A 23,519-nucleotide genomic window follows, 5' to 3' on the forward strand; every position below is an offset into this window, starting at 1 on the left:
CCAAGGGCTGGTGCAGGCTCAATGGGCCGAATGGCCTCATTCTGCACGGTAAATTCTATGTCTATGAGCCAATGTCATTGCTATGGGTCTGGACTCACATAGACCAGAGATTATAAGAATGTAAGATTTGTTTTGCTAAAGGACACCAGTAAACCACCTGGGTTGATGACAGTCCAATAGTTTACATGGTTATCCATAGAACCCCAACAGGCCATTCAGCCCATCGAGACTGCACTGACCCTCTGAAAGAGCATCTTTAGGCCCATTCCCCTACCCTATCCCCATAACCCTGTACCCCACCTAACCTACACATCTTTTGACACTAAGGGGCAATTTAGCATGTCCAATCCACCTAACCTGCACATCTTTGGACTGTGTGAGGAAACCGGACCACCCGGAGGAAACACACATGGGGAGAACGCGCAAACTCCATAGACATTATCATTATACTAAACGTTGTAGCAGTTTCATCTCCAGATTTGTTTATTAACTGAATCGACACATTTCCCAGCTAGATTGTGAAACCTCAAGTCGCCTCTGGAACGATTAGTCCACACTTTTGAATCACCAGCACCGTAACCACTTATTACTTTGCACATTTTTTTTGTCAGGTGGCCCTTGCTCAAGCCAACGAGCCCCAGCTGATCGGTGGACGGGGCCCTGGCCATGTGGGGAATTATAAGCATCTGGACCGAACATTTGCAAGAAAATTCCCTTGAAACTACATGGGGCAAACCCCAGTCTGGTAGCAGTTTCTGCTGATCTGGCTGGCTGGCGGACGGGGGCGGGGGGATGGGGGATTAAATCTATTGATTAACACAACTGCCTACGTAAACAATTGATGTGATAATTTCCCCTTGACGTATCTTTGCCACTCACAAATAAACTAATTAACCCCATATATTTACTAACCTCAAACCGTGTTTATAGCTTATCCAGGCTGTGAATATATCTTAAGAGTATTCTCTGTACATCAGTACTTTAGCTGGAGGTTTCCTTTGTGACTGGATACATTGAGACACTTGCCACCACCTCCCCAGTAACATTCAGAGCGGACGGGATTAGAGGTGCTGCAGAAGATGGCCGGCTGTGAAAAGAAATTTTATGGATTTTCCGCTAAACTTCTCAATGGCGAGATCCTAAACTTCTCCACATTGAAAGGAAAGGTGGTTCTGATCGTAAACGTCGCCTCTCTCTGAAGCTCGACCAGCAGGGATTATCACCATCTGAACCAGCTCCAGAAATGCTTTGGCAAGCAGGGGTTCGTGGTGATTGGCTTTCCCTGCAACCAGTTCGGTTACCAAGTGTGTCGTTTTTTCTTCATTGTATTTAACTAGATATCACCCCCCCCCCCCCCCCCCCCCCCATATTAACTGATTTGTGTTGTCCTGAAACCTCAAACTACAATTTGTTTTTTTAAAAAAGCTAATACCTTAAATTATTGATTTGGTTCTCGCAACATTGCTAATTTCAAAGCTATATTAAGTTTTAAAACCCTGCTTTATATAGACTATTAGATGCGTTATTTTTATATTTATGTGGTTCAGAAATACGCAGCGGGATTCTCCGTTCCTGAGACTAAGGATTCGTGGAGTTCCACAACAGCAAAACTGGCGCCGCACCTGGACCGATTCAGTGACTGTTGAATCAGTTGTTCGCACCGGCGCCACGTGGAACACAAGTGATTCCAATGAGAAACGGTGCCGGATTTGCTGGTTTCGCGATTGACACTTAGGAGGCTGACACTTCACTCCCCACACACACTATCCCAGCCATCAAGATGGCAGCAAGGAGAGCGGCCCCAAGTTTCACTGACGCCAAGCTGGAGACCCACCTGGACGGGGTGGAGGAGAGGCGGTTAACCCTGATGCCCGGTCCGGGAAGGAGGCTGCCAGATGCCGCCATGCCTGGGCACAGGTGACAGAGGCGGTGAGCGCCACCAGCAACACCATCTGGAACGGCCAACAATGCCGGATACAACTGCACAACTGCCTCAGGGCGGCCAGGGTGAGATGGCAGTACTGTGCCTCTGGCACCAAATTCCTTCCCACACACCCATAACACGACACTCATCCCACCCGGTGGGCGGCCGAACCCCCACCCTGCACCACATGCTGGCTGCCATGGCCGGATGCCCTGGCCACTGAGGCCACCAGATTCCAGCCATCTGCCCAAGACTCAGGACACCTCAGAGCTCGAGTCCAATGGAGCAGGAGTTGGTGCTGCCCATGGTGAGCCACCCAGGGTGGCATCCACGGTGGAGGCATGTGGGAGGGGGGGGGCGAGGGTTTTGGCTATGGAGCAGCATGTTCAAGACCTGGGGCATTCTGTGCAGGCTCTGGCTGAGGCCCAGGACAGGATTGCCGCCTCACAGTCAGCCATGTGCCAGAGACACCTGGAAATTGCAGCGGCGCTTCTGAGCATAGCCCAGTCACAGCAGGCCATGACTGGGAATGTCAACAGCATTGCCCAGGTGCTGGCCAACATGACAAAGACACAGAGGGAGGTGGCCCAGTACCAGAGGGAGATGGCACAGTCACTGGCTGATGTGACACAGACCCAGAAGGTGGTGGCACAGTTAATGGGTGACGTGGCGCAGTCCCAGATGGAGATGTTCCCTGTGCTACATGGCCATGACCATGCAGACCCTGGTCGAGACCAGAGCTGGCCTCCAGGACTAGCAGTGCCAGGTGGCAGGGGAGCCTCAGGGGATAGCTCCACTCACACCCCCATGGAGCAGCCCGGGTTGCCATTGGGCACCCCGAGGTAGGAGGTGATGCGCCAGTGTCGGTGACCCCCGCAAGGGAGGTGCCAGAACACCACAGCACTTCGGACTCACCCCCCGTCCTCGACCCGTCCCTGTCCCTGGCACATCCAATGGGCCGAACAGAGCAGCACCACGCCACCTGGGATGCCCGACCAGCAGCCAGGCCCATCCATGCCCGGTTGCCCCAGAAAACGCCTACCAACGGGAACCCAAGTCGCAGGGCAAGAATCACAACCGGCTGCCTCCACCCCTGATGTACCGTTATCGTGGAATGGCAGGTGCTATTAGTACACACAAGGCCTCATGCAGCCCCTCCTCGGCCTGTTGGGCGGCCAGCTCTCCATCCTGGTTGGCTGCCACCTGTTCCTTTGGAGCACGCTCCACTGCTGCACGCTCCACTGCTGCACGCTCCACTGCTGCATGCTCCACTGCTGCAGGTTCCTCCACCTCGAGCAGCGCCAGCTCGTACAGCCGCAGGGCATCTCCCACGGCTGCGGCGACTAGCAGGAAAGCCATCATTTCTGATAGAATTCCAATATCTATTGTCTGCAGGGGGTGAAAGGCCGACATGTTAGCATGGTGCGTACCCCCGTGCCAAAACAGGTCCAACGGGCTACATGGTGGCCCCGGTTGGCACTGCAGTCTTTGTCCCCGCATGTTCCCCCCATCTCCGCACCCCTGGCCCCCTTGTCGCCCAGCACTGTGGGGACTCTAGCCCTGGCGCCCGTCCCTGATGCCAGGGAAACCATTGGATGGCGCTGTCCTTGACAGCTGCTCCCACCCTGTGCCCTCTGTAGGAGCTACAATGGGCATTGCCCTTAAATGGGCTGCGTGCTGCCCAACTGGCGGGTGACGGCTAGGTGGGAGGGGGGAAATGACAGAGGGTGGTGTCATTCTGCAGAATCAGGGGTCAAGGTGGATGGTGAGTGGGGTGCGCAGCAAGACGGCAGTCTGTGGCTGGACACTGTCCCAGTCCTGTGGGGTTCACCCTGGCCACTGAGCCCATTCCCCCCTACGGAGGGTGGTGTCACTCTGCAGAATCAGGGGTCAAGGTGGGTGGTGAGTGGGGTGCGCAGCAAGATAGCTGCCTTGCAGGCCGCAGCGATAGCGGTCTGTGGCTGGACACCGTCCCAGTCCCGTGAGGTTCACCCCGGCCACTGAGCCCATTCCTCCCTCCCCCACCACCACCCTGCCAGCCTGGCCAGTATCTGGCCCGGCAGCCCATGGTTTCCATGTCCTACCTCCTCTCTCTCTCTCTCAGCAGCCAATACGCTGGTTTCACGATTTTTAAAAGCACAAGTAAACCACGCCTTCGGGAACTCGACCCCTCGGAGGCGGAGAATTGCGGAGGCCCCGGAGAATACTGGGTCGAGCCCGCGAATGATATGGAAACGGTGTTTACTGTACATGCATTCCAGACAGCATTGACGCCGCTGTCGAGGTGACAGAGAAAATGTGATCGCGCGTCAAATCGGCTCGCCACGATTTCAGAGTCGGAACCGATTCCCTGTCCAGTCACGTTTCCCAATTTTGTCGTCACCCAACGGAGAATCCCGCTCTCGGTCTATTTGGAATTTTCTCCCATTGCCATGTCATTTCGAAGTGTTTATCTGCATTCTCAATTTGTTTTTGTCATGTTTAACTTCACCTAAAAGCAGCGTCTTGTTTGCCTTGTTAAGTTATGAGGAGAGATTAAACAAATTAGGTCTGTTTTCTCTAGAATTTAAGTCTTCAAGATATTAACAGGAAAAGACAGGGTAGATAAACCATTTCCACTGGTTGGAGATTCTACAACTTGGGGGCATAGTCTAAGAATGAGGGCCAGACCATTCAGGAGAGATGTTAGGAAGCATATCTTCACACAAAGGGTGTTAGAGGTTTGGAACTCTCTTCCACAAACGACAATTGGTGCTAGATCAGTTGTTAATTTTAAATCTGAGATAGATAATTTTTTGTTAAGCAAAGATATTAAGGGACATGGGCCAAAGGCGGGCATATAGAGTTAGGTCACAGATCAGCCATTATCTCACTGCTCGAGGGAACAGGCTCGAGGGGCTGAACAGCCTACTGTTGTTCCTATGTTACGTTTATTGTTTAATTCTTTGAAGTGTAAAGTGTTTAGACCAGACTTCTCATTTTAATCCAAAGTGTAAAATAGGAATGAGTTCCCTTCCTACAGTTCATACAGACATGGCTTGGCCGAAAATGATGTTTTGCCAGCGTTGCAAGGATTCGTTCAAGGTTCCCGGGGAGACTTGTTTTTTTGTATAACCTTATTGCATGTCTCAAAGGCTGTTATGTACAATTGATTACATTATTGACTTGAGAATAATCTAAATTGAGAGAATGAATGTTCATGGTAGTATCAGTTTCTCTAAATGGTTATCCATTTCTTTTTATAAATTTAAAGTACCCAATTCATTTTTTCCAATTAAGGGGCAATTTAGCGTGGTCAATCCACCTACCCTGCACATCTTTGGGTTGTGGTTGCGAAACCCATGCAAACACGCGAGAATGTGCAAACTCCACACAAACAGTTAGAACATAAAACATACAGTGCAGAAGGAGGCCATTTGGCCCATCGAGTCTGCACCGACCCACTTAAGCACTATCCCCATAACCCTATAACCCCTCCTATCCTTTTTGGTCACTAAGGGCAATTTATCATGCCCAATCCACCTAACCTGCACGTCTTTGGACTGTGGGAGGAAACCGGAGCACCCGGAGGAAACCCACGCAGACACGGGGAGAATGTGCAGACTCCGCACAGACAGTGACCCAGCAGGGAATTGAACCTTGGACCCTGGCGCTGTGCAGCCACAGTGCTAATCACTTCTGCTACCGTGCTGCCCCTTGTGCTGCCCCAGAGTTAACCAGAGCCGGGATCGAACCTGGGACCTCAGTGCCGTGAGGCAGCAGCGCTAACCACTGTGCACTGTGCTGCCCTGGTTATCCATTTCCAAGACTCCTGTTTTGTGGGCTTTAAGGGGTTGCTGGGTTTTCAACAAGATTCCAACTTCTCAAAGGCTTGTTTGTCCGGCAACCAACCTTGATTCAAAAAGGATATTGGCATTATCATCCAGGGAAAATGGTGCAATAGAACTTGCCTAAAATGGAAATGTAGCTGCTTGTCAAAATGTTGCAGAACTAGGAACATAGGAACGGAGGAGTAGGCCATTCAGCCCATTTAATTAGAATGATAATGGTTGATTCACCTACTTCAATGCCACTTTCCCCGTGCTACCCCCAGTCCCTTGATTTCATTAAAATCCAGAAATTATCCATTTCTGTCTTAAACATGCTCAGTGATTGAGATACCACAGCCCCCTGGGGTAGACAATTCCAAAGGTTCACCACAATCTGAGTGATGAAATTCCTCCTCATCTCGGTCTTAAATGGCTTGTATCTTATCCTGAGTCTGTGTCCCCTGATTGTAGATTCATCAGCCAGGTGAAATGTCTTCTTTGTCATGCCCTGTAAGAATTCTGTAAGTTTCAATGAGATCACCTCTCATTCTTGGAAACTTTAGAGAATACAGGCCAAGTTTCCTTAATCTCTCCTCCATAAGGAAATCCTGATCAGCCACGCAATTTCCCAAACGTTTAAAGAATGGGTGAATGAGGTCGACGTGCCAAATAATTTTGTTGTTGACCTTGTTTTGCCAATGGTTTTGTAGGAGAACAACGAAAATGATGAGATTCTTAATGCATTGAAGTTTGTACGTCCAGGCAATGGCTTTGAGCCAAATTTCTTCATGACTGAAAAGACCCTGGTGAATGGTGCAAATGCAAATCCAATCTTCACGTTTCTGAAAGAGAGATTGCCTCAACCTCAAGACGAACCACGCATCTTAATGGGTGATCCCAAGTTCATTGTTTGGAGTCCAGTGTTTCGGAATGATATCTCCTGGAACTTCGAGAAGTTTCTCATTGGGGGAGATGGAGAGCCATACAAGCGATACAGTAAACTTTTTGTCTCCACTGACATGGCAGACGACATCAAACTTCTTTTGCGAAAGGTTCGATAATAATGAATTTTAAAACTGTAAAATATGTACCTGTACTTTGTTGAATTGTGGCGGTATGTTAACGCAAGACATTTTGCTATGATGGGTATACAAGTTTAGTCCAGAACTGTGTATCTGTAAAGTATTGAATCATAAGCCAGACAGTATCAAATATAAGATACGTAGGCAGAATTTTGAAGAGTTGACGGCCTCACTCCACCAAACAGGACAGTCCTGCAGGCATTTAATGTCTTGTGGAATCTAATTGGCCAGCAAGACCTGGACAATATCCAGGCTTGGGCTCACAAGTGGCAAGTAACATTCACACCATGCAAATGCCAGGCAATAGCCATCTCCATCCAACAAGAGAGGATCTAACTATCATCCTTTGACATTCAATAGCAGGATCATTGCTGAATCTCCCAGAAACTGAACTGGACTAACCATATAAATACTGTGGCTAGCAGAGCACAACAAAGGCCAGGAATCCTGCAGTTACTAACTCACCTCCTGACTTCCAAAAGCCTCTCCACCATTTATAAGGCACAAATCAAGGAGTGAATGGAATTCTGTCCACTAGCCTGGATGAGTGCAGCTCCAAAAGTCTCAAGAAGTTCAACACCATCCAGGACAAAACAGCCTGCTTGATTGCTACCCCTTTCACAAGCATTCAATCCCTCCCACCACCAAAGAACAGTGGCAGCATTGTGTACCATCTACAAGATGCACTGCAGGAATTCACTGCCATCTAGAATAACACCATCTAGAATGACAAGAGCAACAGATACCTGGTAATATTACCACCTGCAGTTCCCCTCCAAGTCACTCGCCATTCTGACTTGGAAATATATCGCCGTTCCTTTACTATTACTGGGTCAAAATCCTGGAATTCCCCTCCCTAACAGCACTGTGGGTGTACCGACACCTCAGGTTCAAGAAAGACGCTCATTACTTATTTTGGGAAAAATATTTTATTCCAAACATAAACAATAACATCACATTCCAACAACCTGGTGTTGTAAGACTTCTTACTGTACATTCCAACAAGATCAGAGTTAACAGTTTTTCCCCATTCCCCCCCACCGCGATGAACAGCTCCCAAATATCATCATGAACGGCCTCAAAACCCTCTTCTGACCCCCTTAACGCAAATTTAATCTTTTCCCCGTAAAAACTCGGACAGATCCCCTAGCCAAGCCGCAACCCCCGGTGGTGTATCCAACCTCCAATTCAAAAGAATCCATCGCCGGGCAATCAGCGAGGCAAAGGCCACGGTATCAGTCCCATTCCCCTCCAGCAGTTCCAGCACCTCCAAAATCCCAAAGATCGCCATCATGGGGATTCACTTCAGCCCCCACTATCCTCGGTAGCTCCCAAATATTACCTCCGAGAAGCTCTCCCAACTTCTTGCAACCCCAGAATATGTGAACATGCTTCGCCGGCTCTGCCAAACGTCTCACAGCCATCTGTCACCCCGGGAAGAACCCATTCATCCGTATCCGTCTCATGTGCACCCTGTGCATCACTTTAAACTGAATCAAGCTCATTCTAGCACAGGAGGATGTTCAGTTCACTTGCCGCATCGCCTCACACCAGAGGCCCCATCCTATCCCCCTCCCATTTCCGCTTAGTCCTTTCCACCAACACCTTGCCCTGCTCTCCCAGCCACCCGTATATGTCCACCACTATCTTCTGGACGGTTACTAAGGGTGGACAATAAATGCAGGCCTAAACAGTGACGCATACACCCTGTAAATTAAGTTTTTAAAAAGCTCTGTGTACCCAGCAATGTCCAGTCCCCAGATTCTAAGTACCTGAGCCCATGACCAGGTAATTGTGAGGGCTCTCATGACAGAAAGAAGTTCTTTGCCACTTAAGGGCCTCAATTGTGGCAAAGGCAGACAGCCATCCTAGGCTCCACCCGTAAACCTGCCAGTTGTGAACTGTAGAATTCTGCTGATTAGATCCTCTGGATTGTTTTTGTGCTAATCTAATAGGTCTGTCCCTTGTTTTAGACTTGCGCTCCTTGCAAACGAAAAAGACGCAGATGTTCTCCATTTGAATAAAAGAAGATCCCTTGCTGATCCTGATGAGTCAAGTCTGTTGTTAGGCAATTTACTATATGATGGTGCTTTTTGAACGGTTAACTGAAGAGCACTTGAAGCATCTTGTAAAGGTCTAACAGGTAACAACAACACAACACAACGTAACAGAAAGGACGCTCTAAATAAATTTGGTTTGATTTAAAAAAAATCTCTGACACTTGCTTACTTGTTCAGAGTTAGGCTGTATATAACTGGCAGAAACTTGTTCTCGTGTTAGCATGAAATCTTAAGTTCCCGACTGAACATGTGTGTTTTCCGGCTAGGAATTAATTCTGTGCTTGGGAAATGACATCATAAGATCCAACATGTGTAACCAACACTTTTTATTCCACAAAACGATTCATTTAACATATGCAACTGTTTTACATATTTGCAATATTACATGACCTTTTATATATAGTGTATTTAATACATTTGTCCATGTTTTTAAATATAGGGGAGTGTCCGTTATCATACTGAGCTCGGACTACTTGTGTTGAAAACTGCGCCTTCTCGCTTACCTCATGTAGCTGGACAACATAAAATAGTAAGGGACTTCCGAATGACTTGAGACGGTCCCTAGTTATCCTTCCAAAGTTGTGTAAATCGATCAGTGTGGGGTGTCAATGACCTTCTGTACAGAAGACAGGCAATCACAGCTCTCACTCCATAAAGGGATTGGACCAAATGTATGTCTTCTGTTTCATCCTGAATGCCAATTGCGACTGTACTTAGGTATTTTTGATTTGTTGATTCTCACAGGCAGAGCATTAGTCAAGAGCAGAATGGTAATAATCATTTTTAATATCCTCACTCCAACATTCGCCTGGCCAGTTGTCTAAAAAAACATCTTTAAAAAAGTAATTGCTTCTGCAAATCATTTGGCATTTTCAGTTGATTTCCGTGCTCCTGTAAAAGGCTGAGAACGAATCCCAACTGGAAGACAATTTTAAATAGTCTCTCCTAACTTCCAGACCAGTCAGATGCAATATTAGAGTATGCTCAGCATTTGGTGTTCCTTTTAACCAATCACTTTATATATTTATATCTATCGATCTATAACTTTTTCAACAAGTTGTAATCCTCCTCCATGTCCAAGACAATATTAATCAGGTTGTCATCATCTGAGACTCTGTATTTCCCAATGTGTGGTTCTTTCTTTATTGGGCTATAGGGTGGATCTGCAAAGAATAGGGCCAGAGTGTCTTCTGCAGATACTGACCCAGCAGATTGAGAGGGAGATAGACAGGATTCGCTTAAAGGTTCCAGCTTTCCTGCCAAGGCTTCAAGCGTTCGAATACTGGTGCTTTCTTAAAATATAAGGCATTAGTTAAATATGGTAGAACAATTGTAAAATAAAGTAATCAAAGCTGCCTACTTAGATATCTGTAAACCAATAAGTATTTTCAAGGTGGGACAATCATATTTGTTGTACCAGAAAACAGTGGTTTGATTAAAACATATAATTCAAACTTAAAGTGAAAAGTTTTTATTGTTTGATTTGTTAATACAGGTTAGTATGGATAGAACAAATAGATGTAAGCTAAAGTAATTATTAGAAACTAGGGAAGATTAGAAGTTCTCTTAATGGAACAGAGGTAGAGCGGATGTACTGTTCCAATACTAAACGTTGAAGCTTTAAAAATTAAACATTAAGTTGTTAATTTATTAGTGTTTAGTTTACATAACTAATAAACAGATAAAGTCATGGCAGGACATCTCAGTCCAGGCAATGCACATTCTGTTCCACGTGAGAACACCAGGACACAGGTCCTGGATAACCTCTTGTTAAGAATGTGTCATTCAGTGGGGGAGCTCGTGCAGGGTTTCAGAGCTTGAGTAACAGCAGCTGGGGTCATTGCAGTGTAACCACAAGGCTGAAAACTATGTGGACTGCATGTTTCTGGATGACGTCACTCTGCTGATTGAGGCTATGCTAGCAGAGAACGAATGGGTGACTGCCAGGCAGTCAAAGTGAAACAAGGCAGGTAGTTAAGAAAGCACCCAGAATGCATCTTGCTCTCCAACTGGTATTCATGGTGAGGGTGACGATTCATCAGGGAAATGCAGCCAGTGTCAAGTCCACAACACCACAGGTATCTATCTCAGTTGTACAGGGGCAGTAGGAAGGTTGGGAAATGGATAGAATTAGGAGATTCTACTGTTGTGAGGAAAAGACAGGTGTTTCTGCTCCTACAGATGCAAATGAAGGATGTTATGATAGCTCCCTGCTGCCAGGTTAAAGATGTCATTAAGTAGCTGCATAGCACTTTGAGAGGAGGAGGATGAACAGCTAATGGTTGTGGTCCATAATGATACCAACAATATAGGTAGAAAGGTGAATGATGTCCTGTAGAGGCAAGGTTTGGGGATCTAGGAAGGTGACAAGAAAGCAGGACCTGAAAGGTAATAATCTCCAGATTAGTCCCAGTGCTATGTATCTGTGAGTATAGAATTAAGTGGATAGAAGATGATTGCATAGCTGGGGAAATGGTGCAGGAGTGAGGGCGTTAGATTCCTTGGACATTGGGACCACTTCTTGGGAGGTGGAACCAATACAAATCATATAGCTTGGCACTTCAACAGAGCTGGGACAAATGTTCTTGCAGATGGTTTGCTAATGCTGGGGAGGCTTTGAACTTACTTGACAGGAGGGTTGAGAACCAGGATGTAACATTTGAAAGAAGAAACAAAGGATTAAGAAAGTCAGATCATGCCAGAGTAAAAAAAATAGGTGGGATCAGAAAAGAAAGGGAAGGCAATTCGGTCTAAATTAGGTTTACAGTACATATATGTAAATACACAGAGTGCGGTTTGGGCTGCAAGTGTAAATCACCTGGGAATATGATGTTATGGCTATATGAAAGATTTTGCACCAAAAAAGGGCAGGATTCAGTATTAAATAATCATGAATACCAGGTAATTAGGCAAGATGGGGGAGGAATGAAAGGAGGAGAGGTGGCAGTACTGATTAAGTAGCCTATTTCAGTACTTGCAAGAGCTGATTTTTTTAAAAAAAATCATTTACGGGGTAGGTGTCGGTGGTTAGGTCAGCATTTATTGCCCATCCCTAGTTTTTTTTTTAAATTTAGAGTACCCAATTATTTTTTTCCAATTAAGGGGCAATTTAGCATGGCCAATCCACCTACCCTGCACATCTTTGGGTTGTGGGGGTGAAACCCACGCAGACACAGGGAGAATGTGCAAACTCCACACGACAGTGACCCAGGGCCGGGATTTGAACCCAGGTCCTCAGCGCCGTAGGCAGAAGTTCTTGCCACTGTGCTGCCCCTTGCCCATCCCTAGTTGCCCTTCAGAAGGTGGTGGTGAGTTGCCTTCTTGATCCGCTGCAGTCCTTGAGATGGAGGTATACCCACTGTGCTGTTAGGGAGGGTGCTTAAGGATGTTGCCCCAGCAACAGTGAAGGAACGGCGATATATTTCCAAGTCAGGGTGGTGAATTACTTGGAGGGGAATCTCCACGTGGTGAGGTTCCCAGGTATCTGCTGTTCTTGTCCTTCTCGATTGTTGTGGTCATGGGTTTGGAAGGTGCTGTCTAAGGAACCTTGGTGAGTTACTGCAGCGCATTTTGGTGGAAGGTTTGAATGTTTGTGGAAGGAGGAGCAATCAAGTGGGCTGCTTTGTCCTGGATGGTGTAGAGCTTCTTTTTTTTTTTATTAAATATTTTATTGAAAATTTTTGGTCAACCAACACAGTACATTGTGCATCCTTTACACAATATTATAACAACACAAATAACAATGACTTATTTTATAAACAAAAAATGAATAAATAATAAATAACAAAAATGAAAACTAGCCCTAATTGGCAACTGCCTTGTCACAAGTAACACTCTCCAAAAATATAATTTAACAGTCCAATATATAATTATCTGTAGCAACGACCTATACATACTATACAGTATATATTAACAACCCTGAGAGTCCTTCTGGTTCCTCCTCCTCCCCCCCCCCCCCCCCCCCCCGCCGATCCTGGGCTGCTGCTGCTGCCTTCTTTTTCCCATTCCGTCTATTTTCTGCGAGGTATTCGACGAACGGTTGCCACCGCCTGGTGAACCCTTGAGCCGACCCCCTTAGGACGAACTTAATCCGCTCTAGCTTTATAAACCACGCCATGTCATTTATCCAGGTCTCCACCCCCGGGGGCTTGGCTTCTTTCCACATTAGCAATATCCTGCGCCGGGCTACTAGGGACGCAAAGGCCAAAACATCGGCCTCTCTCGCCTCCTGCACTCCCGGCTCTTGTGCAACCCCAAATATAGCCAACCCCCAGCTTGGTTCGACCCGGACTCCTACTACTTTTGAAAGCACCTTTGTCACCCCCATCCAAAACCTCTGTAGTGCCGGGCATGACCAAAACATATGGGTATGATTCGCTGGCCTTCTCGAGCACCTCGCACACCTATCCTCCACCCCAAAAAATTTACTGAGCCGTGCTCCAGTCATATGTGCCCTGTGTAATACCTTAAACTGAATCAGGCTTAGCCTGGCACACGACGACGACGAGTTTACCCTGCTTAGGGCATCTGCCCACAGCCCCTCCTCGATCTCCTCCCCCAGCTCTTCTTCCCATTTCCCTTTTAGTTCATCTACCATAGTCTCCCCTTCGTCCCTCATTTCCCTATATATATCTGACACCTTACCATCCCCCACCCATGTCTTTGAGATCATTCTGTCCTGCACCTCTTGTGTCGGGAGCTGCGGGAATTCCCTCACCTGTTGCCTCGCAAAAGCCCTCAGTTGCATATACCTAAATGCATTCCCTTGGGGCAACCAAGAAGGGTGGCAGGGATAATCCCGGGAACTACAGGCCGGTGAGCCTTACTTCAGTGGTAGGGAAATTACTGGAGAGAATTCTTCGAGACAGGATCTACTCCCATTTGGAAGCAAATGGACGTATTAGTGAGAGGCAGCACGGTTTTGTGAAGGGGAGGTCGTGTCTCACTAACTTGATCGAGTTTTTCGAGGAGGTCACTAAGATGATTGATGCAGGTAGGGCAGTAGATGTTGTCTATATGGACTTCAGTAAGGCCTTTGACAAGGTCCCTCATGGTAGACTAGTACAAAAGGTGAAGTCACACGGGATCAGGGGTGAACTGGCAAGGTGGATACAGAACTGGCTAGGCCATAGAAGGCAGAGGGTAGCAATGGAGGGATGCTTTTCTAATTGGAGGGCTGTGACCAGTGGTGTTCCACAGGGATCAGTGCTGGGACCGTTGCTCTTTGTAGTATATATAAATGATTTGGAGGAAAATGTAACTGGTCTGATTAGTAAGTTTGCAGACGACACAAAGGTTGGTGGAATTGCGGATAGCGATGAGGACTGTCTGAGGATACAGCAGGATTTAGAGTGTCTGGAGACTTGGGCGGAGAGATGGCAGATGGAGTTTAACCTGGACAAATGTGAGGTAATGCATTTTGGAAGGGCTAATGCAGGTAGGGAATATACAGTGAATGGTAGAACCCTCAGGAGTATTGAAAGTCAAAGAGATCTAGGAGTACAGGTCCACAGATCACTGAAAGGGGCTACACAGGTGGAGAAGGTAGTCAAGAAGGCATACGGCATGCTTGCCTTCATTGGCCGGGGCATTGAGTATAAGAATTGGCAAGTCATGTTGCAGCTGTATAGAACCTTAGTTAGGCCACACTTGGAGTATAGTGTTCAATTCTGGTCGCCACACTACCAGAAGGATGTGGAGGCTTTAGAGAGGGTGCAGAAGAGATTTACCAGAATGTTGCCTGGTATGGAGGGCATAAGCTATGAGGAGCGATTGAATAAACTCGGTTTGTTCTCACTGGAACGAAGGAGGTTGAGGGGCGACCTGATAGAGGTATACAAAATTATGAGGGGCATAGACAGAGTGGATAGTCAGAGGCTTTTCCCCAGGGTAGAGGGGTCAATTACTAGGGGGCATAGGTTTAAGGTGAGAGGGGCAAAGTTTAGAGTAGATGTACGAGGCAAGTTTTTTACGCAGAGGGTAGTGGGTGCCTGGAACTCACTACCGGAGGAGGTAGTGGAGGCAGGGACGATAGGGACATTTAAGGGGCATCTTGACAAATATATGAATAGGATGGGAATAGAAGGATACGGACCCAGGAAGTGTAGAAGATTGTAGTTTAGTCGGGCAGTATGGTCGGCACGGGCTTGGAGGGCCGAAGGGCCTGTTCCTGTGCTGTACATTTCTTTGTTCTTTGTTCTTTGTAACCCATATTTCTCGGTCAGCGCTCCCAGACTCGCGAACTTCCCATCCACAAACAGATCTTTCAGTTGCGTTATTCCTGCTCTTTGCCACATTCCATATCCCCCATCCATTCCCCCCGGGGCAAACCTATGGTTGTTTCTTATCGGGGACCCCCCCAAGGCTCCAGTCTTTCCCCTATGCCGTCTCCACTGTCCCCAAATCTTCAGTGTAGCCACCACCACCGGGCTTGTGGCGTAGTTCCTCGGTGAGAACGGCAATGGGGCTGTCACCATAGCCTGTAGGCTAGTCCCCCTACAGGACGCCCCCTCTAATCTCTTCCACGCCGCTCCCTCCTCCTCTCCCATCCACTTACTCACCATTGAAATATTAGCGGCCCAATAATACTCACTTAGGCTCGGTAGTGCCAGCCCCCCCCTATCCCTGCTACGCTGCAAGAATCCCTTCCTCACTCTCGGGGTCTTCCCGGCCCACACAAAACCCATGATGCTCTTTTCTATCCTTTTGAAAAAAGCCTTCGTGATCACCACCGGGAGGCACTGAAACACAAAGAGGAATCTCGGGAGGAGCACCATCTTAACCGCCTGCACCCTCCCTGCCATTGACAGGGATACCATATCCCATCTCTTGAAATCCTCCTCCATCTGTTCCACCAACCGCGTTAAATTTAACCTGTGCAATGTGCCCCAATTCTTAGCTATCTGGATCCCCAGGTAACGAAAGTCCCTTGTTACCTTCCTCAGCGGTAGGTCCTCTATTTCTCTACTCTGCTCCCCTGGATGCACCACAAACAACTCACTTTTCCCCATGTTCAATTTATACCCTGAAAAATCCCCAAACTCCCCAAGTATCCGCATTATTTCTGGCATCCCCTCCGCCGGGTCCGCCACGTATAGTAGCAAATCGTCCGCATACAAAGATACCCGGTGTTCTTCTCCTCCCCTAAGTACTCCCCTCCACTTCTTGGAACCCCTCAACGCTATCGCCAGGGGCTCAATCGCCAGTGCAAACAATAATGGGGACAGAGGGCATCCCTGCCTTGTCCCTCTATGGAGCCGAAAATATGCAGATCCCCGTCCATTCGTGACCACGTTCGCCACTGGGGCCCTATACAACAGCTGCACCCATCTAACATACCCCTCTCCAAAACCAAATCTCCTCAACACCTCCCACAAATAATCCCACTCCACTCTATCAAATGCTTTCTCGGCATCCATCGCCACTACTATCTCCGTTTCTCCCTCTGGTGGGGCCATCATCATTACCCCTAACAACCTCCGTATATTCGTGTTCAGCTGTCTCCCCTTCACAAACCCAGTTTGGTCCTCGTGGACCACCCCCGGGACACATTCCTCTATTCTCATTGCCATTACCTTGGCCAGGACCTTGGCATCTACATTTAGGAGGGAAATAGGTCTATAGGACCCGCATTGTAGCGGGTCCTTTTCCTTCTTTAAGAGAAGCGATATCGTTGCTTCAGACATAGTCGGGGGCAGTTGTCCCCTTTCCTTTGCCTCATTAAAGGTCCTCGTCAGTACCGGGGCGAGCAAGTCCACATATTTTCTATAGAATTCGACTGGGAATCCATCCGGTCCCGGGACCTTTCCCGCCTGCATGCTCCTAATTCCTTTCACCACTTCTTCTACCTCGATCTGTGCTCCCAGTCCCACCCTTTCCTGCTCTTCAACCTTGGGAAATTCCAGCCGATCCAAGAAGCCCATCATTCTCTCCCTCCCATCCGGGGGTTGAGCTTCATATAATTTTTTATAAAATGTCTTGAACACTCCATTCACTCTCTCCGCTCCCCGCTCCATCTCTCCTTCCTCATCCCTCACTCCCCCTATTTCCCTCGCTGCTCCCCTTTTCCTCAATTGGTGTGCCAGCAACCTGCTCGCCTTCTCCCCATATTCGTACTGTACACCCTGTGCCTTCCTCCATTGTGCCTCTGCAGTGCCTGTAGTCAGCAAGTCAAATTCTACATGTAGCCTTTGCCTTTCCCTGTACAGTCCCTCCTCCGGTGCTTCCGCATATTGTCTGTCCACCCTCAAAAGTTCTTGCAGCAACCGCTCCCGTTCCTTACTCTCCTGCTTCCCTTTATGTGCCCTTATTGATATCAGCTCCCCTCTAACCACCGCCTTCAACGCCTCCCAGACCACTCCCACCTGGACCTCCCCATTATCATTGAGTTCCAAGTACTTTTCAATGCACCCCCTCACCCTTAGACACACCCCCTCATCTGCCATTAGTCCCATGTCCATTCTCCAGGGTGGGCGCCCTCCTGTTTCCTCCCCTATCTCCAAGTCCACCCAGTGTGGAGCGTGATCCGAAATGGCTATAGCCGTATACTCCGTTCCCCTCACCTTCGGGATCAATGCCCTACCCAGCACAAAAAAGTCTATTCGCGAGTAGACTTTATGGACATAGGAGAAAAACGAGAACTCCTTACTCCTATGTCTGCTAAATCTCCACGGGTCTACACCTCCCATCTGCTCCATAAAATCTTTAAGCACCTTGGCTGCTGCCGGCCTCCTTCCAGTCCTGGACTTCGACCTATCCAGCCCTGGTTCCAACACCGTATTAAAATCTCCCCCCATTATCAGCTTTCCCATCTCTAGGTCCGGAATGCGTCCTAGCATCCGCCGCATAAAATTGGCATCATCCCAGTTCGGGGCATATACGTTTACCAAAACCACCGTCTCCCCCTGTAGTTTGCCACTCACCATCACGTATCTGCCCCCGTTATCCGCCACTATAGTCTTTGCCTCGAACATTACCCGCTTCCCCACTAATATAGCCACCCCCCTGTTTTTCGCATCTAGCCCCGAATGAAACACCTGCCCCACCCATCCTTTGCGTAGCCTAACCTGGTCTATCAGTTTCAGGTGCGTTTCCTGTAACATAACCACATCTGCCTTAAGTTTCTTAAGGTGTGCGAGTACCCGTGCCCTCTTTATCGGCCCGTTCAGCCCTCTCACGTTCCACGTGATCAGCCGAGTTGGGGGGCTTCCTACCCCCCCCCCCTTGTCGATTAGCCATCACCTTTTTCCAGCTCCTCACCCAGTTCCCACGCAGCTGTATCTCCCCCAGGCGGTGCCCCCCCGCCCATCCTCTCCCATACCAGCTCCCCCCTCTCCCCAGCAGCAGCAACCCAGTAATTCCCCCCTCCCACCCCCCCCCCCCGCTAGATCCCCTGCTAGCGTAATTACTCCCCCCATGTTGCTCCCAGAAGTCAGCAAACTCTGGCTGACCTCGGCTTCCCCCCGTGACCTCGGCTCGCACCGTGCGACGCCCTCTCCTTCCTGCTTCTCTATTCCCGCCATGATTATCATAGCGCGGGAACCAAGCCCGCGCTGCTCCCTTGGCCCCGCCCCCAATGGCCAACGCCCCATCTCCTCCACCTCCCCTCCTCCCCCCATCACCACCTGTGGGAGAGAGAAAAGTTACCACATCGCAGGATTAGTACATAAAACCCCTCTTTGCCCCCCACATTCACCCCACCACTTTGTTCGAACGTTCTTTTTAATAACCCGCTCATTCCAGTTTTTCTTCCACAATAAAAGTCCACGCTTCATCCGCCGTCTGAAAGTAGTGGTGCCTCCCTTGATATGTGACCCACAGTCTTGCCGGTTGCAGCATTCCAAATTTTATCTTCTTTTTATGAAGCACCGCCTTGGCCCGATTAAAGCTCGCCCTCCTTCTCGCCACCTCCGCACTCCAGTCTTGATAAACGCGGATCACCGCGTTCTCCCATTTACTGCTCCGAGTTTTCTTCGCCCATCTAAGGACCATTTCTCTATCCTTAAAATGGAGGAATCTCACCACTATGGCTCTGGGAATTTCTCCTGCTCTCGGTCCTCGCGCCATCACTCGGTATGCTCCCTCGACCTCCAACGGACCCGCCGGGGCCTCCGCTCCCATTAACGAGTGCAGCATCGTGCTCACATATGCCCCGACGTCCGCTCCCTCCACACCTTCAAGAAGACCAAGAATCCTCAGGTTGTTCCTCCTTGCGTTGTTTTCCAGTGCCTCCAACCTTTCCACACATCATTTCTGATGTGCCTCCTGCGTCTCCGTCTTCACCACCAGGCCCTGTATGTCGTCCTCATTCTCGGCTGCCTTTGCCTTCACGACCCGAAGCTCCCGCTCCTGGGTCTTTTGTTCCTCCTTTAGCCCTTCGATCGCCTGTAGTATCGGGGCCAACAGCTCTTTCTTCATTTCCTTTTTTATCTCTTCCACACAGCATTTCAAGAACTCTTGTTGTTCAGGGCCCCATGTTAAACTGCCACCTTCCGACGCCATCTTGGTTTTTGCTTGCCTTCCTTGCCGCTGTTCTAAAGGATCCACTGCAATCTGGCCACTCTCTCCTCCTTTTTCCATCCGTATCCAGGGGGGATTCCCTTCTGGTTTACCGCACAGTGTTTTTAGCCGTCAAAATTGCCGTTGGGGCTCCTATCACGAGCCCAAAAGTCCGTTTCACAGGGAGCTGCCGAAACGTGCGACTCAGCTGGTCATCGCCGCACCCGGAAGTTGGTGTAGAGCTTCTTGAGTGTTGTTGGAACTGCATTCATCCAGGCAAGTGGAGAGCATTCCTTTACATTCCTGACTTGTGCCTTGTAGATAGTGGACAGTTTTTGGGGGTCAGGAGGTGAGTTACTTGCTGTAGGATTCTGTGCCTTTGACCTGCCCTGGTAGCCACAGTATTAATATGGCTAGTCCAGTTCAGTTTCTGATCAATGGTAACCCCCAGGATGTTGATTGTGGGGGATTCAGCGATGGTAATGCCATTGAATATCAATGGGTGGTGGTTAGATCCTCTCTTGTAGGAGATGGTCATTGCCTGGCACTTGTGTGGGACAAATGTAACTTCTCACTTGTCAGCCCAAGACTGGATATTGTCCAGGTCTTGCTGCATTTGGACATAGATTCTTTTATCATAGAATTTACATTGCAGAAGTAGGCCATTCGGCCCCTTGAGTCTGCACCGGCTCTTGGAAAGAGCACCCTACCCAAGGTCAACATTTCCACCCTATCCCCATAACCCAGTAACCCCACCCAACACTACGGGCAATTTTTGGACACGAAGGGCAATTTATCATGGCCAATCCACCTAACCTGCACATCTTTGGACTGTGGGAGGAAACCGGAGCACCTGGAGGAAACCCACGCACACACGGGGAGGATGTGCAGACTCCGCACAGACAGTGACCCAAGCCGGAATCGAACCTGGGACCCTGGAGCTGTGAAGCAATTGTGATATCCACAATGCTACCGTGCTGCCCATGGACTGCTTCATTATCTGAGGAGTCGTGAATGGTGCTGAATGTTGTGCAATCATCAGTGCACATCCCCACTTCTGACCTTATGATGGAAGGGAGGTCATTGATGAAGCAACTGAAGATGGTTGGACTTAGGACACTATCCTGAGGAACTCCTGCAGTGATGTCCTGGAGCTGCGATGATTGACCTCCAATCACCACAGCCATCTTCCTTTGTGCCAGGTATAACTCCAACCAATGGAGAGTTTTCCCCCTGATTCCTATTGACTCCAATTTAGCTAGGGCATCTACCCTACCCTAGCTAGGGCTCCTTGATGCCATCAATACTCAGTCAACTGCTGCCTTGATGTCAAGGGCAGTCACTCTCATCTCAGCTCTGGCATTCAGCTCTTTTGACCATGTTTGAACCAAGGCTGGAATAAGATTAGGAGCTGAGTGACCCTGGCGGACCCAAACTGAGCATCCGTGAGCAGGTTATTGCTGAGTAAATGCCGCTTGATAGCACTGTTGATGACGCCTTCCATCACTTTGCTGATGATGGAGATTAGACTAATCGGGCGGTAATTGGCTGGGTTGGATTTGCCCTGTTCCTTGTTTACAGGACACACCTGGGCAATTTTCCACATTGCAGGGTAGATGCCAGCATTGTAGCTGTACTGGAACAGCTTGGCTAGGGGTGCGGCCAGTTCTAGAGAACAAATCTTCAGTACTATTGCCGGGATATTGTCAGGTCTCATAACCTTTGCAGTATCCAATGCCTTCAAGCGTTTTTTGATATCACATGGAGTGAATCCTATTGGCTGAAGACTGACATCTGTGATGCTGGTGACCTCTGGAGGAGACCGAGATGGATCATCTCCTGGCTGAATATTGTTGCGAATGCCCCAGCCTTGCCTTTTGCACATATGTGCTGGGCTCCTCCATCATTGAGGATGGGGATATTTGTGGAGCCTCCTCCTGCAGTGAGTTGTTTAATTATCCAACACCATTCACGGCTAGATGTGGCAGGACTGATGTGTTTGTTGTGCAGTCGCATTCTCTGTCTATTACTTGCTGCTTATGCTGTTTGGCACACAAGTAATCCTGTGTTGTAGCTTCACCAGGTTGATGCCTCATTTTTCGGTATGTCTAATGTTGCTTCTGGCATGCTCTCCTGCACTCTTCATTGAACCAGGGTTGATCCTTTGGCTTGGTGGTAATGGTAGAATGGGGGATATGCCAGACCATGAGGTCACAGATTGTGGTTAAATACAATTCTGCTGCTGCTGATGGCCCACAGCGTCTCATGGATGCCCAGTCACGAGTTGCTAGATCTGTTTGAAGTCTATCCCATTTAGCACGATGGTAGTGTTACATAACTTGATGGAGGGTATCCTCAATGTGAAGACAGGATGTAGTCTCCACTGTGAGGTGGTCACTTCTTTTTAAAAAAAAATGTAGAGTACCCAATTCATTTTTTCCAATTAAGGGGCAATTTGGTGTGGCCAATCCACCTAGCCTGTACATCTTTGGATTGTGGGGGCGAAACCCACGCAAACACGGGGAGAATGTGCAAACTCCACACAGTGACCCAGAGCCGGGATCGAACCTGGGACCTCGGCACCATGAGGCAGCAGGGCTAATCCACTGCGCCACCGTGCTGCCCTAGGTGGTCACTTCTACCGATACTATTATGGACAGATGCATCTGCAGCAGGCAGATTGGTGAGGATAAGTTCTGGTATGTTTTTCCCTCCTGTTGGCTCCCTCACCACCTGCTGCAGTCGAAGTATAGCAGCTATGTCCTTAAGGACCCGGCCAGCTCGGTCTGTAGTGGTACTACCGAGCCACTAAATCTTGGGGAGGTCAAGAACAGAACTTATTCGGTGAGAGTTCACAAACAATAACGGTACCAAACACTACTAGGTGTATTCTATAGGCCACCAATTAGTAGGAAAGGTAGAGAAACACATTTGGAGGGACATTACAAAGAGGTGCAAAAACAATAGAGTAGTGATAATGGGGTGCCTTCAATTATCTTAATACAAACCGAGATAATGATTGTGTTAATGGTGCAGAGGGGTACAAGATTTTGAGGCAGAATTTTGTGGCTTAGAAACAGCAGAGCCTCAACAGTGTGCATCATCTTGATCAGTAAAGATGGCAGGGTCTCTTGGAGAGCTTGTGATGTGTGTGGCATGCGAGATGTGGGAGGTTATGGATCCACAAGACATCCGGAACAATCATACCTGCAAGAAGTGCCAGAGGATAGCAGTCCTTAATCAACATGTGGCTGATTTGGACCAGCGACTCTCGTCACTGCGTACCATAGAAGAGGGAGAGGTTTCTGGAACAGTCATACCAGAGGGTGATAGGCAAACAAGGAGGAGTGTAGGGATGGCAGGAGACTAGGTGACCATTTGCTGAAAGGAAAAGAGACAGCAGGTTCAGGAAACCCAGGACTCCTTGGAGCTGTCTAACGGGTATGAAATTTCAGATGCCTATGAAGTTAGCAACATGACTGAATCAGGCAAAGATGACTGGAGGGAAAACCATAGTACCATGGTGCCTGAGGCTACTCTGAGAAAAGAGAGGGAGGCTGGTAGGCAAATTAGAAAAGTGGTAGTAGTGGGTGACTCAATAGTTCGAGAGATAGACAGTGTAGCTTGCAGCTGAGATCGTGAGTCCCATATAGTCTGTTGCCTCCCGGGCGCAAGGGTTCAACACATAACGGATTAACTGGACAAACTTCTGGAAAGGGAGGCTAGGGTGAACAACCAGAGGTTGTCGTTCATGTGGGAACCAACAACATAGGGGGGGTGCAGTTTTGAGGTCTTGCAGGACCAGTTTCAGGCGTTAGGGAGTAGGTTGAAACGAATGGCAGGTTGGTTAGCAAATTCAAAATGTTTGGGATTGATGGATCCTTGGCAGCATGGCTTAGAAGTTGGCTAAGGGATAGGAACAAAGGATTGGTATAGATGGGCATTTCTCAGACTGGAGACGAGGTGAAAGTGATGTTCCCCAGTGCTCAGTGTTGCGACCCTTGCTTTTTCTTTTTTTTTTTAAAAAAACTTTTTTTTATTCTCCATTTTCACATTTTCTCCCACACTTACATCCATCAACAATAAACAATAATCAGCAAGATATGTCAGTCCCCATAATAACAACAACGATCCCATCTACTCAGCA

The 23,519-nt window shown here is 48.4% G+C and overlaps 1 protein-coding gene and 1 pseudogene across 1 annotated transcript in view; one reads left to right on the forward strand and one right to left on the reverse strand.

Annotated features, from left to right (window-relative positions):
- Window positions 1–919: 919 nt before the first annotated feature.
- LOC140388559 (glutathione peroxidase 2-like) lies at window positions 920–9,026 on the forward strand (annotated as a pseudogene).
- A 160-nt stretch (window positions 9,027–9,186) lies between these two features.
- Window positions 9,187–23,519, reverse strand: part of LOC140388558 (uncharacterized protein C3orf62 homolog) — a 38,309-nt gene continuing 23,976 nt past the window's right edge. Inside the window, exon 3 of the mRNA XM_072472956.1 lies at window positions 9,187–10,167. Within this exon, the coding sequence (XP_072329057.1) occupies window positions 9,914–10,167 (254 nt within the window). The 3' untranslated portion in view covers window positions 9,187–9,913. The remainder of the gene's footprint in view (window positions 10,168–23,519) is intronic.

Source organism: Scyliorhinus torazame, chromosome 13 (assembly GCF_047496885.1).
Source record: "Scyliorhinus torazame isolate Kashiwa2021f chromosome 13, sScyTor2.1, whole genome shotgun sequence".
In the NCBI taxonomy this organism is placed as follows: domain Eukaryota; kingdom Metazoa; phylum Chordata; class Chondrichthyes; order Carcharhiniformes; family Scyliorhinidae; genus Scyliorhinus; species Scyliorhinus torazame.